Source organism: Portunus trituberculatus, chromosome 18, assembly GCF_017591435.1.
Source record: "Portunus trituberculatus isolate SZX2019 chromosome 18, ASM1759143v1, whole genome shotgun sequence".
In the NCBI taxonomy this organism is placed as follows: Eukaryota; Metazoa; Arthropoda; class Malacostraca; order Decapoda; family Portunidae; genus Portunus; species Portunus trituberculatus.
In genome coordinates this window covers 3,665,320-3,681,349 of record NC_059272.1, presented here as the reverse complement: position 1 = coordinate 3,681,349, position 16,030 = coordinate 3,665,320, and the positions used below count along the sequence as shown (strand labels likewise).

At 38.1% G+C, this 16,030-nt stretch overlaps 1 protein-coding gene across 11 annotated transcripts in view; it reads left to right on the top strand.

The window, feature by feature from the left end:
• LOC123505838 (longitudinals lacking protein, isoforms H/M/V-like) overlaps positions 1–14,770 on the top strand; it is a 61,966-nt gene extending 47,196 nt beyond the window's left edge. The window contains exons 6-7 of one of the 11 annotated variants that reach the window (XM_045257584.1): positions 158–450; positions 923–1,074. In XM_045257584.1, coding sequence (XP_045113519.1) covers positions 158–450; positions 923–941 — 312 coding nt within the window. In that variant the 3' untranslated portion in view covers positions 942–1,074. Of the gene's footprint in view, positions 1–154; positions 493–922; positions 1,907–2,916; positions 3,789–4,723; positions 5,144–5,425; positions 5,895–8,198; positions 8,679–9,862; positions 10,420–10,906; positions 12,577–14,348 lie in introns of those variants that run through there. The other 10 variants (XM_045257582.1, XM_045257586.1, XM_045257595.1 and 7 more) reach the window with 10 other exon arrangements.
• Positions 14,771–16,030: the final 1,260 nt, after the last annotated feature.

Below are 16,030 nucleotides of genomic sequence, written 5' to 3'. Positions count from 1 at the left end.
AGAAAATTGCTCCCAGTTATCTACAGCTACAATGAACTTAGCCTTGGATATCTTGTCTGGAAACTTTTCCACGTCCTTGTTGAGGCGTGGCTAGTGATGTAAGCTACAGTTAATACTCAACAGTGAGTCAGACGGTGACCTGCTCTTTCTCCAGCAGGTGAGGCGTCCACCCTTGCAGTCCCTTCTGTCTCCCTCCACCCCGGGACGGCCACTCCCGCACCAACAGCAGGTCTCCACCTCCTCCAGTCTCCCAGAGATGCCCGCTATGGTTCGCAATTACTTGTGCCCATTTTGCTCTAAGAACTTTTACGGAAGTGTTGACCTTGAGAGACACAAGAGGACTCACACTGGAGAGAAGCCGTTCGCTTGCAACTTTTGTTCGTATCGGGCAACACAGATGGGTAACCTACAGCGGCATGTAAAGTCAAGACATCAGAATCTTCAGAAGAAGTAAACTGACCTTTGCTAATACAAATCATAGGAAATAAGAAGGTATTGAATGTGGCTGCTCTTAATATGCATATAAGTAAGGGACCACCATCATGATGCATGTTCTTCATGGCAATTTGAAAGTTCCCTGGCATGTTGTGAAAAAGGGACAACACACATTTAAATTACAAGGAACAATGCTATGCTTATGGATTTTGAAAATAAGCAACAATTCTGAATCAGTGAACTTGTTCTCAAGCCTTTATAAAACTATAAATTCAGATTTTTGTGTAGAGCTCTCGTTATTTCATTTAGATTGTAGTCATCAAAGAGTTTTTAGTGAAGATCAAAGTACCATTTTCTGTGGATCAAGACTATGGAGATACCATGAACTCAAGGTCATGGATGGTAATCACAGAGACTGAGTGTGCATCAGACAGCCTATGGACACTCCTTCTATCAGTGAGACTTACCCGACCTCATCTCTCCTCAGATGTCAGCCAGATTTGTAGCACCGCCGCATGCCTCACCTCTCATCAGCAAATTCTTCCAGTGCCCTCTGTGTCCCAAGTCCTATGATTACCGAGGATCTCTAGACATCCACATGAGGACTCACACTGGGGATGCACCCTTTGCCTGCCCCCACTGCCCACTGCGCACCAAGGACAGAAGCAATCTTCGCAGGCACATCAAAAGGAGACATCGTTAATTGTGACATTTTAGATGCACAAGATTTTCTGTCCCAACAGAAGTGGAGTAATTTTCCCAGAAAAGTTCAGACTCCATCATATATCTTACTGCATCGAAACAAATTCTTTCATAAACTTGCTTAGGTTTCTGTATGACATATGGACTGTACATTTATGCCAAACAGTGTTCGTATTTTCTATGAAATCCAAGAAATATTTAAAAGTGATATTCCATAACATGTACACATGCAAAAAAATCATAGGGCACTGTAGGCAACAGAGTCCATGTCCTTATCTTAACTTCTCAGGGTTGAAGAACATGTCCTCCAGGAAGGAGTCAGAGGTTCTAGTCACAGAAACACAACCAATCGCTCTCCACTGCTGGGACTGTGGTGCTCTTGCTTGCCGAGTGCTCAGGTTTGGGTTCATTTGTTCATCATTGATTTTTTTCATTAATTCATGTTTGTATTGTACAAAATGAAGGATAAAGTATTCACATATGCTATATGTTGTCAAAGGAAGATGAAATTTTTTAGTTGATGTAAGGGCAGTGAGTGACTCCTGATGGGAGACACTGCTGTGCCTCAGTGTTGGCATTGCTCAATAGAGTTCAGTGTACAAAGGAAGTCTGAAAGTGACTTCATTTCAAGGATGACATTTAACAAGGATTTATATTATTATAAAATGAATAAAGAAATTGATAAAATAGTGTTATACTGTAATATGTTAACCAGAATATTATCAGCATAATGTGACTGTATTTTAGTAGTGTCTATATATATATATATATATATATATATATATATATATATATATATATATATATATATATATATATATATATATATATATACTTATATATGAAATGGACTGGCCAAGTTCTACTTATATATGAAATGGACTGGCCAAGTTCTGAAATCCTTGGCTCAGGTCAGGAAGAGAACTGTGAGTCACTCAAAACAATATCATCAGGAAATATCCTTCATTGAGAAATTAACTTCATATTAGTCTGTTTCTCAGGCAGTTGTGGAGTAACTGAAATATTTTTTTTAAGATGATTTTTTTTTTGTGACATATTTGTATAAAGTGTTGTTTTCAATAAATCTAATATAGGTTTTAATTTTGTATTATTGTAAGGCTTAACTGTTTAGAGAAACCAAACCTTGAGAAAGTTGTTTGCTACTACACTCTACAGCACTACTGCAGAAAAGCAAAGGTAGTATTTAAATGTTTGGTGTGTGCATGTCTGGGTGGAAGGAATGAGTTGTCAGGAGAGACTTGGTTCATCCGCTGGCTACACGTGCACAAACTATAGGGAAGGAGATGTGGAGTTGTCTTACTGACTTAATTAGTATTTCATTGATTTTGTGAGAGAAATGACTGAGTTGGGAAATATCTTTGCTTGACAAAGCACATCCGTAATTTTCACACATTACAATGATACGTGGTAAAATATTTCATTAAACCTAGATTCATTCGTATTTATCAGATATTATTTTATCTGTTACCTTTAGAATTTGTGTTATTGGGCACCAATATTGTAGAACAGTAGTTTTCACCTCTATGTAACACAAGCCAGACTGGTGACGACATCATGTAGAGAACAGCAGCCCAGTATGATGTTTGGCTTCATCATAGCTGGAGCATAATTTTCATAACATTGGCTTCACTATCTTTGATGAGTTTTATTCTCAGATATTAGTAAGCTTGTCACAGAAAACAAAAATGTATAAGTGAAATGTGTAACCAAAAGGTCCATGTCATGGCAAACTACCATCAAAGCTCTTTTCTTTTATAGGCTTTGTGGCCAGGAAGGTTTGAGGGCAGCGACTGTTTGCCTCCCAATATCAGGACTCAAGAGCAGCTGCAACCTAGCAAGCACTTAGTTTGTCCTCAGTGCCACAGGGGGTTCACCCACAAGGTAGACTTGGAGCGACACTACAGGATCCACACAGGGGAGAAACCTTTCGCGTGCCCTATTTGTCCGTACCGAGCTACAGTAAAGACCAGTCTGCAGAAGCACCTCCGCACGCACAGTGGAGAGAAGCCATATGCTTGCCCATTCTGTCCCCTTCGCTCCAGTGACAAGAGTAACCTTTACCGGCACATCAGAAGCAAACACCGTGATGCAAACTGAACCTTTATTCTGAAACACTTTGTCACTCATGTTGACAATTTTCAAAGGTTGCAGAGATTGTTATCTGCATTCTAAGTGTTCCTCCTGTTGCTAATGTAGAAATCTTATTGATCTGCCACTAGAACCATAAAAACAACTTGAAAACCTTCTGTAGCTTAAACTAGAACATTTGGAAAGTATGGAGGTGTGGTACAGAATTATTTCAGAATGTGGTCCCTTGGCTGTACAAGCTGTGCTGTACTGAAGAGAGGCTCTTAAACCTGAACTCTTGCCTTTTAATATACCATATCAAAATTGTCTGCTGTGTTTCTTCTTGTTGCAACTTTTTTGCTTTTTTCTTGTCTTTACAAATATGTATAATGTACTTAGAAGCGTTTGTTCTGAAGTTACAGTCAGGTTATTATATTTAATTCAGTCATATTGCTTGAGGATTATATTGATTGACAGTTTTCATATATGATGCTAACTAGCTATTTATCACAAGTGTGTTATATTGTAATGGTAAATGAATGTTAATAAAGATGAAAATACATTGTTGCATTTCAGTAAACTAAGTGAACATAAGAGTGGAGTGAGAAGGAAGGGCAGGGGAAGGAGAAGAACCAGATACATGTAGCAGTGGAGTTCAGTTTGCCTGTCATAGAACTCATGTTAGTTTATGTCTCAAGTCTTACAGCTGTCATCATCATTAAAACCATCATCATCAACATCATCATTATCATCATCATCATCATCATTTTTACATACAGGATTATTTTGACAGACCAGCCAGGATTGTGTTGCTTGTGATTGAAATGGAAGCTGGTGGTACGACAGTGAATGAAAGAAAATTGTAAAATTTGAAGTTTACATAACTGAAGTGAAAGACAAGTTTTGTTGATAAATATAGTGTTGATTATGATCTGGAATGGTCACAAGCTGTTCCTGAAGTATATTTGATGAATCTCATCATAATTGTATATTTGATGCCGCTAAATATGCAAGTATGATAAAAGAGAACATAGCACATGACTCAACAATGCAGTTTAGATCAAATATACATACTGACAAATATTGAAAAGGATAAGTCTTTATATATATATATATATATATATATATATATATATATATATATATATATATATATATATATATATATATATATATATATATATATATATATCAGCCAATGCATCATATCTGTGAAGAATTAGTACATACTGTATGTTGCTTGTAAGTAAGTTGACAAGAGGTTTAGTCTGTGTCAGTATCTTTACTTGTCATTTGGAAATAGTACGTGCTATATCTCTGCCTGGTGATAGTGCTTGTGTTCATGTAGATGAGAAAGCTTATTAATTGTACGCACTTATGTAGTATATATATAAATACAAGTAATTTGATTAGTTTAGTGCATATAGTTGTGTAGTATATACACAATACTGAAGAAAACAACAACAGCATCCAACATCGCCACTTTCTTTTCTTATAGGGCGGTTGGGGCAGCGGCTGGGGCCCGGGAGAGAGTGGCAGGGCCGAGTCTGTGGCCACCATCAAACACTTCAAATGCCCAGACTGTGACAAAGCGTTTGCCACCAAGTGGGAGTTTGAGCGTCACCGCCGGACGCACACTGGAGAGAAGCCCTTTGCCTGCCCCGTCTGTCCGTACCGAGCCACTCAGAAAACTAGCCTTCAGAAGCACCTGCGAACCCATAGCGGAGAAAAGCCCTATGCATGTCATTTGTGTTCTTACAAGGCGTCACAGAAGGTTCACCTCCAAAACCACATGCACACACACAGTGCTGGTGCAGAGTTCCCGTGCCCTCACTGTCCCTATCGCTGTGCAAGATACGACTTGTTGCAGCAGCATTTACAGAACCACTGTGACAATAAATAACCTATACATGCAAAGGTTAGTTGATACTGCAAGGAAAATGCATTGATACTTAAGGTTTTGTGACGTGCTCAGTGTGTTGACATTGTTCTGGTGCATATATTCTAGCCACAATTTATTTTGCTGGCAAGAGACAGTATTTCACTTGAACAGAATAACTTAATAGAAATATGGACAGATACCAAAAGATATGAACACACAAACACATACACAAAAAAATGAAAAATTAAATCTGTATTATCTGACTTTGAAGATTTTTATCCACCTTGGAGTGACGGGCATATCTTCTTGTCTTTTTAGGTGTCGGGTGAGTGTGGTCTTGGAGTTGACATGCAGGGCGCCTCAGGCAAGGAGAGTAAAGAGAGAGGATTCTCTTGTCCTTTCTGTCCATACTCCTCCATCCAGAAAGGAAAGCTTGAGAGACATGTCAGGACTCACACTGGAGAGAAACCCTTTGCTTGTTCCTTCTGCCCTTACCGTGCAGCACAAGATAACGTCCTGAAGAATCACATCCGCATTCACACCGGGGAGAAGCCATACAAGTGTTCTCAGTGTGGCTATTGCACTGCCAAATCTGCCAACTTGAAGCGCCACATCGCCAGGCACGGCAGAGTGAGAAAGCACACCTGCCCCCACTGTCTCTTGTTGCACAGTAGTGAGACCTCCTTAAAGAACCACCTCCTCCTTGCCCACCGCTTGGCACCACTCTGATCCCCCACTCACTCTCACTCTCAGTCTCACCAGGACAACCTATGCATTCTCTAACATTATGTACCTCATGTTGTGGAGCTTAGTACTACTCTTATTGTCGTTTTAAGAGTATCTCTTTTATATTTTATTATTATTATTGTTATTATTATTATTATTATTATTATTATTATTATTATTATTATTATTATTATGTACTATTATAGTTATTACAATTATTATTGTTATATTTCTTGTCTTTCTTCTTCTTTTCATTATTATTATTATTATTATGATACTACTACTACTACTACTACTACTACTACTACTACTACTACTACTACTACTACTACTACTACTACTACTACTACTACTACTACTACTACTACTACTACTACTACTACTACTACTACTGCTGCTGCTGCTGCTGCTGCTGCTGCTGCTGCTGCTGCTGCTGCTGCTGCTGCTGCTACTACTACTACTACTACTACTACTACTACTACTACTACTACTACTACTACTACTACTACTACTACTACTACTACTACTACTGCTATGTACTTTCTTTATGAATATTATTATTTAGATGAAACTGGAAAGGAAATAATTAAATAATTGTTGTACTAATATGTATACAAAAAAGAACACTTTCAATTCAAGGAACATCCCTTATAAAAATGACAAACTCTTAGCCTTGCAAGAGGAAGTGTGTTGAGCAGGGTGTGGCTTGGTGATCCGAGATAGCCGTGAAGGTGTGCAGGGATTTACAGAGGTTGTGTGCAAAGAGAGGAGTGTTGTGATGTTACCTCCAAAAAAAAAGTGTATGTTTGATTTTCATTGTACGTGCTACAGTAGTCATGATTGCACACACACACACACACACACACACACACACACACACACACACACACACACACACACACACACACACAGAGACTGCAGCAGATCAAACAGTGAATTACACACACACACACACACACACACACACACACACACCATACAGGTAGAAAGACATCAATAAACTAGAAAGAATCCAAAGGACCACTACAAAGATGGTCCCAGAAATAAAGGCTCTTCCCTATGAAGGAAATGGAATTACCAACTTTGAAGGATAGACAGGAAAGAGGAGACCTAATAACAATATATAAGTTAGTAAACAGTATGGAAAAAATAGATAGACAAGACCTGGCTTCACTAACAGAGGATGGAGATAGATGAACAAGAGGATATTCTAAGATCATGAAAAAACAGTGTCTGAGAACATTAAGAAGTTCAGTTTTCCAAATAGGCTGGTGGACATCTGGAATGGATTGATTGAAGAGACTGTAGCAGCAAAAAGTCTGCACAAAAATAAGGAGATGGGTCACTATGAGCCCTGCTCGAACCCTGTAATATACAATTAGGTTAAACTAGGTAAATACACACACATACACGTGCATATGCACACACTCAAAGATTTTAGGTTTCAAGAATGGCACAAAGCAACATCAGTCAATACAAGTAGATAAGTACAGTTAGATAATATGCAACATACATATATAGTTGAAGAAAGAAGAGAAGGGAAGTTTTGTTATGTTACTGTATGAGTTAATGAATACAATGGAAGAATTACATAGAAAAGAGCCCTAATTGCAGAGACAAGGAGAGGCAGGATGTATGAGAGGACAAGAAAAGCTGAGAAAGGGAAGATATTTCAGACAGTATGACTTCCCCCATAGATTTACTATAGATGTGTGGAATGGAGTAGAAGACTTGATAGTAATAAGAAATACACATCAACTAAAGGAGATCTGATTGACTACTATACATTCACAAATGTAGTACAGCCATTGCACAGTACTATATTAAAAATAGATAAACACACACACACACACACACACACACACACACACACACACATTAGTTGCTAAATCACTTTCATTTCTGAAAAGACTTAGTTTATTTTTTTTACCTAAGCATTGTAAGATAATGTTTATTTTGTGTTATATGTGAAGTGATGTTTGTATGAAGGAGTTTCCATGTGAGGTGAGGCAGCAGTGTGCATCAGTGTGGGACACACTGAGTTACTTTGCACCAGTCAGTGTATGCTTCAGCTGGAGAAATCTTTTTATAAGTTTATTAAAAACTAAAAATCAATAAACTTGTTTTTTTTATCCTTGTTTTGCTGGTGAAATGATGGCATATGGATGCAGTCTGTTGATCATTTTGCATTGTGTCCTAATACATCCCTCATTTCATTCCAAATAATGGAGGTTTTACCATATAGCACTCAGGAATTTAGTGGTGCTTGGTATCTTTGTACATTTCATTGTGTCATGCAGCATCTGACCGTTCCTTTGAGCCACTGGGAAACTTTTGTTGAGATTGCACTGTTTTTTCTCCCTAGGTGGCGTGGGGCAGTGTGGATGGGGCAGGCGTCCACACACCAGCAAACACCAACCTTAACCAACACCATCAAGGGATACATTCTTATGGGGAGGCAGTGGAGCCATCAGGTCTTGTGGCCTGCTTGGAGACACCACAGTTCCAAGATCCACTGGCATCACAGCTGGTGGACCAGCAGGAGATGTCCCCCCCTAGGGACAGGGAAGGATGGTTCCAGTGTTTGGACTGTGACAAGTGTTTCCCAAGTAAATGGAAGCTGAAACGACACAGACGAGTTCATACCGGGGAGAAGCCATTTGCCTGTGCGTTGTGTCCGTACCGTGCATCACAGAAGCCAGTGCTACAGACCCACATGCGACGACACACAGGGGAGAAGTTTTACTGCCAGCACTGCTCTTTCCACTGCTCCCAGCGTATCACAATGCGGCGACACATGACCAAATACAACCATCAATTTGATTTTTGAATTTATTAGATCTTTATTTATTGATTTTTTACTTGAGTAATGGATTTTGTATATGAGTGAAAACATTTGTGTTATTTAGAGTTGGTGAACAAAGATAAATTGTATAAAAGCTGTTCAAAGACTGCTTATTTTTATGACTAGATTTTATTTTTATTTTCTGGAATAAATAATTGTTGCTTGTGGAGAGTTATGTTTACCGCTGGTAAGGCTTCAGCAAACTACATGATTATATCTTCATTTATGATGTGATATCATGAAGTGGACTAAGAAAACAACCTCTTTGAAGTAATTTTTGTGTGGTTTTATGTCAGGAGGAGGAGAGGAGTGCACAGTACATGGTGGGGCATGGCGGCCCCAGCTTGGCTGCCTGACACCTGCTCCTTCAGAAATATAATGCAAATATTGTATATATATACTTTCTGTGCAGCAGTAACTTTAATGAATATTCAAGTTATATGAAACATCTGATGTTGCTTTATACTTGCAATTTAAATTTTTGTTGAACTTTTCTCTCTCTCTCTCTCTCTCTCTCTCTCTCTCTCTCTCTCTCTCTCTCTCTCTCTCTCTCTCTCTCTCTCTCTCTCTCTCTCTCTCTCTCTCTCTCTCTCCATTTTCATGCTGTTTTTTTTTTTTTTTTTACTGCAATTATGAAGTATATTGTCATTATTTTATTAGGCTGTGATGCAAGACATGGCTGATGGTTTTGCAATGCATCTCAAACATTCCTCATCATGTGTACAAGTACTGAAGGAAAGGAGCAGACCACTACTATACTGAACATACACTTGAGTTTTGTTCTTGGGTTATTCCAGCAACAGCAGTAATGGAAAAAACAGCAAGGCATTTTTATTCTGTTATGTACATACACTGTAGTGATTTGAAAAAATAAATCTACAGTCATCCTTTTATAAACCAGTTTTTTTTCACACCATTGTGTTCAAAACCTCTCCTATTTATGTTATGTTTACATGAATATTGTAATATTTGCAGTAAACAAGAAAAATATTGTTCTCATAGAATATTTTACTGAGCACACTACATGTCATAGTTTGCACATAGTGTATGATGTTTGCTAGTCTTGGATGCAAATGTTATTACCTTTTAGTACATTAGTATAGAACATTAATGCTCCTACTAAGACTAAGACTGTTAAGATGTCATGTGGCAATGCTGACTCACAGACTTCATGCATTTTCCAGAGCAAGAGCAGTGTGGACAAGGACGTAGGCAGCTCCCACTCTCACCACCACCGGGCCTTCCACCGCATGGCCACCACCCAGGACGCCCCGCTCACTGATGCCACACTGCAGGCAAGGGATGGCCAACCACCAGACCTGCAGAGGATCTGTAAAGCAGAGGACCGTGGCCACCCAGACACCCACCCCAGCATGCGGTCCCTGGCACCCCTCAACCTGCAGATGTACACTGTATCGGGCCCTGGACCAGGCCACACCTGCTTCCTGTGCGGCAAGAGCTTCGGATTGAAGCACAACCTGTACCGGCACCTGCGCACCCACACCGGGGAGAGGCCGCACCAGTGTCCCCACTGTGAATACCGAGGCTCCCGTCGCTCCCACGTCCTGACGCACATCAACAGAGTCCACCAGCGCCAGGACCAGCCGGACTCAGACTCCTTCACATAGACTTGCCAGTATTACGTCTTCATCGTGTTAAAATGTAGTTACGCAGATTTCCTCTACTTGCTTATTTATGATTCATCTGTATGTCGAGAATTCCAATAAACTGTTCTTGTCTCCTTGGATTATTGATATGTCCCTTCCATGGTAAAACAAGTTTTTGTATTTCATAATCACCACATGTGAAACTGATCACATGAACCTCCTCAGGCCAGACGTGAATGTTATGGATAGGACACAAGATGTTTCCTATCTCTGTTTTTCATGATATGGTGAAATAAATCTACAAGTGAAACATACTAGTATGATATGTAGTATATATATATATATATATATATATATATATATATATATATATATATATATATATATATATATATATATATATATATATATATATATATATATATATATATATATATATATATATATATATATATATATATATATATATATATATATAAAGAAGGAAATAAACGTATGTTCTGGACCACACAACATACATACTCATATATACATACACATACATACATACATAGTCTTGAATACAATGTGCATCTGAGCCGTGGCTGAAGCAGTTGGCTGACACTCTCCCTCTCTTCACAGGTTGGTTCACCCTATCGCTTCATCTGCAACCATTGCAACAAGAACTTCTACCACAAGAATGACTTCAGAAAGCACCTGAGGGTTCACACAGGGGAGAAACCCTATGCGTGTCCGTACTGCCCGTACCGAGCCGCGGTGAAAGCCAGACTGCGCAGCCATGCCAGAACCAGACACGACACTGACCTGTAGGGAAGACTGTCACTCCAAACACTGTCTGAAACCATTCTGCCACCGTCTACTGCCAGATGGTATTATCTTCGTGAATCTTTCCTTTTCAGACTTCTCAAGGTAGAGTACAATGTTACTGTTGAGCACTTGTTTCTTGCTTCTGTATCTGCATTTTATCACTGATAAGTCACACAACCAAGAAGGGATGGACTTTTCCAAGATATAGAATGGCCATCATTTCAGGTACCATGTACTTGGCTGTATATTAGACTGTATATTAGACATCGAGAAGAAACGACTCACTGCTCACCCATTGGAGATTGTTTCTGGCTGTCAAGGAAAGATATGTGTTGGTGTTATGGTGGTGGTGTTTGTCAATTTGATGTTGTCAACATGATACATCTGTTAGGTATGGATGTGGCATATAGCACACCAGTTCTGTTTATTTAGTGTAGAGAAGGTAAAAAAACAGATTTTTGGGGAACCATTTTCCAAACCATTGTAATGTGTGTTATAGACTGTTACCTGAATATATGATTTTGTTCTCTGTATGAGAAAGAAATTTTCCATGTGTTCTGTATCATATTCGCTTTATCATGTTAATTTTGTAAGTTCTTTTTCGCACCTTGACTTATTGTCAACATTTCCTTTATCTTATCAACACCAATTTGATAAGTAATTTGGAGTGAAGAAAGTAATAGTAGAGATTGTTTGACTAGTAAAGCAAAGCCAGTAAAAGACACTGAAGCAATCAAAGACTTGTCATTTCTTTAAGTGACAAAGAAACTGACTACGTGTGCATCCAAGGAAAGAATACCATGAGTGGCATTGGATGACATACTATGGAGGGAAACATGACATGAGCTTCTTCCTAGATACAATTCACAGACAGAATGTTTACTCTATTGTCTTGAAGGAGATGTTTACATATCACAGGGACATGTAACTCAGTGTGGTAGGGTGGATGCATTGTGAGGGTAACTGCATTCACTTCCCACAATTTATCGTTTCCACAGGGTTTCGTGCATGTATCTTTCATTATTGTTCACTGTTGGTTTAACCTGCACATTGATTGTTATGAAGAAAGTAAAAGCAAAGTAAAAAGCCTCAATGTTAATAGTTTTGATTTGCTTTACAAGAAAATTGTTTTTGTAAAGTCTTGTCACATATATCTTTTACCGTGTAAGGCTCTCCCTTCTTCCCTGTTACTGGAGTACCTTGGGACCAGTGTAGAAAAAAATCTTTCAAAATATTCTCAGAAGTTTGTCTATCAAATTATTTGAGATAAAAAGAAATAAAGTATAAATTTCCTTTGAATACTAGTACAGGCAACCCTCGCTTAACGAATGTTCACACAGCAAAATTTTGCTACAAAGAACGTTTCCTTTTACCACCGTCTGCTCGTATAACAAACACCAAACTCGCTTTAACAAAATTTTATCCAGGTAATTTTTTCCAAGTTTGAAAGCCCCGCCATATCACGCAAGCCGACAGGTTTTTTAATACACCAGCGCCTCTCGTGGACAAAACACGCACCACTCAATCCCCTACCCTTACCTGCTCTTAGTTCAAAACAAAAACAGGGTCCAGCACCAGCTCGTCATCTCACACTCAACATGCCACCAAAACACTCTGCGACCAGCCCTGCAATGTTGCCTAGCATTGCTAAGAAGACCAGGAAGTCTCTTACTCTTGAAGTGAAGCTGGATATTATTCACAGACACGAGAGAGGCAAGAAAACTAATAGCATTGCTCGCCACCATGGCTTGACCCCATCTACTGTCTCTACTATTTTCAAGTCAGCAGACTCTATTAAGAAGGCTGGTGAGACCGTATCTCCTTGCAAGCTAAAAGAACCACCTGAACTCGTGACTCTGCAATGGATAAAATGGAAAGCCTTGTGGAAATATGGTACATAAGTTTTGCATGTGGTACAATGATGCGCCCTTTGTTTACATTCCACAGGTTGCCAGCTAGCGTCTTTCCCGCTCCACTCTCCCTCCCTTCATAAATTTAAGATCATCAACATTATAAAGTTACTTACATACATGCGTTAGTGTACATTATAAAGACTTAGTCTTAAATTAAACTGCTTAAATGTTTAACTTCATAATTCTTACTTTCATTCAACCTTTTACTGTACTATGATGCACTCTTGCTTTGTTTAGTATCAATGGAAGTTGAAGTCAGGGATTAAATTTGTTATAATTGGTTTGCTTAATGAAAATTCGCAGTGAAAGTTTTTAAGGAATGTAACCCGTTCATTAAGCGGGGATTGCCTGTAATATATATATATATATATTGCCTATATATATATATATATATATATATATATATATATATATATATATATATATATATATATATATATATATATATATATATATATATATATATGTATTGATGTGTGCACAAATTAAGATATATTCTGCTTCTGCTGTGTTGCATATATACATACGTACTTTGTTATTTGCTGTGATGTGCCAAATGGTGATGGTGCACACTGCAACTCACTGGTAATAGTAAAGTGAGAATTTCCTTCCACAATTGTTTTTTGTCTGTGTCCTTTGCTTGCCACCAAGGAGAGGCTGTGCTGGTGGGGCTGCTGGAGAGGCTGTGAGGATGGGAAGGATGGGAAGGCTGCAATTTGGATTCTTTATATAGTGTTAGGTTATAAAAAACTACAATGAACTGTGGTGATGTTGGATCTTATTATTTACTTACCTTGTGAATTCATGAAGCAGTTTCATGCTTTTTGTTCTTATTTTCTTGGCTATAGTTTCCTCTCTCCTTTCTCTTTCTTTATCTCTTCCTTCTTTTCCCTTTTTTTTCTTTCCTGGTAGTCTTCTTTTTGATATTGCAATAGTTGTATTCCTATGTAATGAAAATACTACAAAAATACTGCAAACTAAATAAATTATGAAATGAAGCTACAAATTCCTTGAAAGAACATCAGTGTAAGTGAAAAGTACATATGTAAAAAAGAAAGAAAGAAAACTGTGTTCCTGCAAAGTGTCTCTCCAGCAATACAATTTATGTTTTTTGAAAGTCAATAGCTGATCACTAAATATGTTTCAATATTTAGATGCTGTTATTCTATCAATTGAATTTTGTGTATTTTTTATACATATTTGTTTTCTTTATTTCATATTCATTTATCTATTTATTAATGTATTCTAAGGTTTGCTAAGGCTTTGTTTGAATAGTGTACATGCATGGCAACTGTTCTCATCATGTCAGTAATGAGCTAACACAATGCCTTTCTCTCAACCAGCTGCTGTCAGTTTGGGGAGGCACGTCCCCCACGGCTGCAGCGCGCCGCCGCGGCCACTCCTGCCCTATCTGCTCCAAGGCCTTTGAGACGCGCTACAAGCTGGAGCGCCACCAGCTCACCCACACTGGGGAGAAGCCCTACGCCTGCCCCTACTGCCCCCACCGCTGCAACCAGCGCGACAACCTCAAGGCACACATCGGCAGCAAGCACCGCGAGTACTACGACCCCAACAGTGTGGACATTTGAGTTGCTTGATGCTTGTGTTGTGTTGTATTGGGACTTGAGGGCCTTACTGAGCTTCTTGTAGGGACTGCTGTTATCATTATTATTTTAGTCTTTTAGTAATCTAATGTTTTGCTAAGTTAAGATAAATTTCAGTTAATTGTTTTGAGAATACATATAAACCAGTTTAGAATACTTGCTTCATGTGATATATATATATATATATATATATATATATATATATATATATATATATATATATATATATATATATATATATATATATATATATATATATATATATATATATATATATATATATATATATATATATATATATATATATATATATATATATATATATATATATATATATATATATATATATATATATATATATATATATATATATATATATATATATATATATATATATATATATATATATATATATATATATATATATATATATATATATATATATATATATATATATATATATATATATATATATTACACACACAAACACACTCAGATTAATGATAAAGCTTTCATTCTAAATATTTAAAAGTGCTGTATCGTTTGTTGATTTATGAAATAAAAAAACAAAACACTTGTTGAATATTTAACTTTCTTGAAGTGTGAGAGGAAATTTTCCAGTCTTGAAGGTGAGCTGTGCCTCCCTCACTCTGTGGTTGGTCAAACTCTCCATCACTGTCCATCCTTCCCACTGACTGTGAAGAAGCTGTGTTGCTGAGCCTGGTCGTCCTCACCCTCACAACCACCACTCCACTGCCTCTGAGAACTTGCCCTTGTGTTGATATTCTCTGGTCATTAACATCCATCCTTCTGTTTTACTTAATTGACATTCTTCCCTTCACTAATATCATCATCAACAATTCTTCATTAACATTCCTTTCTTATTTTGTGAACATCCTGAAGCCTTGGTGTCCTGCCCTTGCACTGAATGAACAACCTGGTTGTGGTGGTGCTGGTGGTGGTGTTGCTCCTGTTTCTGCTGTATCTGCTGACTGGACTCTGAGTATCATAAGTGTTGTAGAGTGGCAAGTATTCATGGTGAGTAGCTTATTCAAGTTTTATTGGCCTTTCAGTTAGATCACTTGTCTTTTGTCGTTCCACTCACAAGCTATCAACCCTTCTTCTACATATATATCCCCATGTCGACCCCTGTCCTGGCGTGAGGCCCATTACACATTCCTATAGTATTATTTGTTGAGATTCATTGGACATCACTTGGTAAATCCTTTTCTCCCCCTCTGGAATGACAATATGATGAGTGTCCATAATAGTTTGCAGTTTGGACAGTCCCATTATTTTAACAAATCACATGAGCAATTGAATTAATCAACCCCTTCAGTACTGGGATGCATTTTTACCTTGCATTTTTGGGTGTGATTAGACCGTTTTATTGATATTAGGAAGGGTCTTTGGAGGTCAGG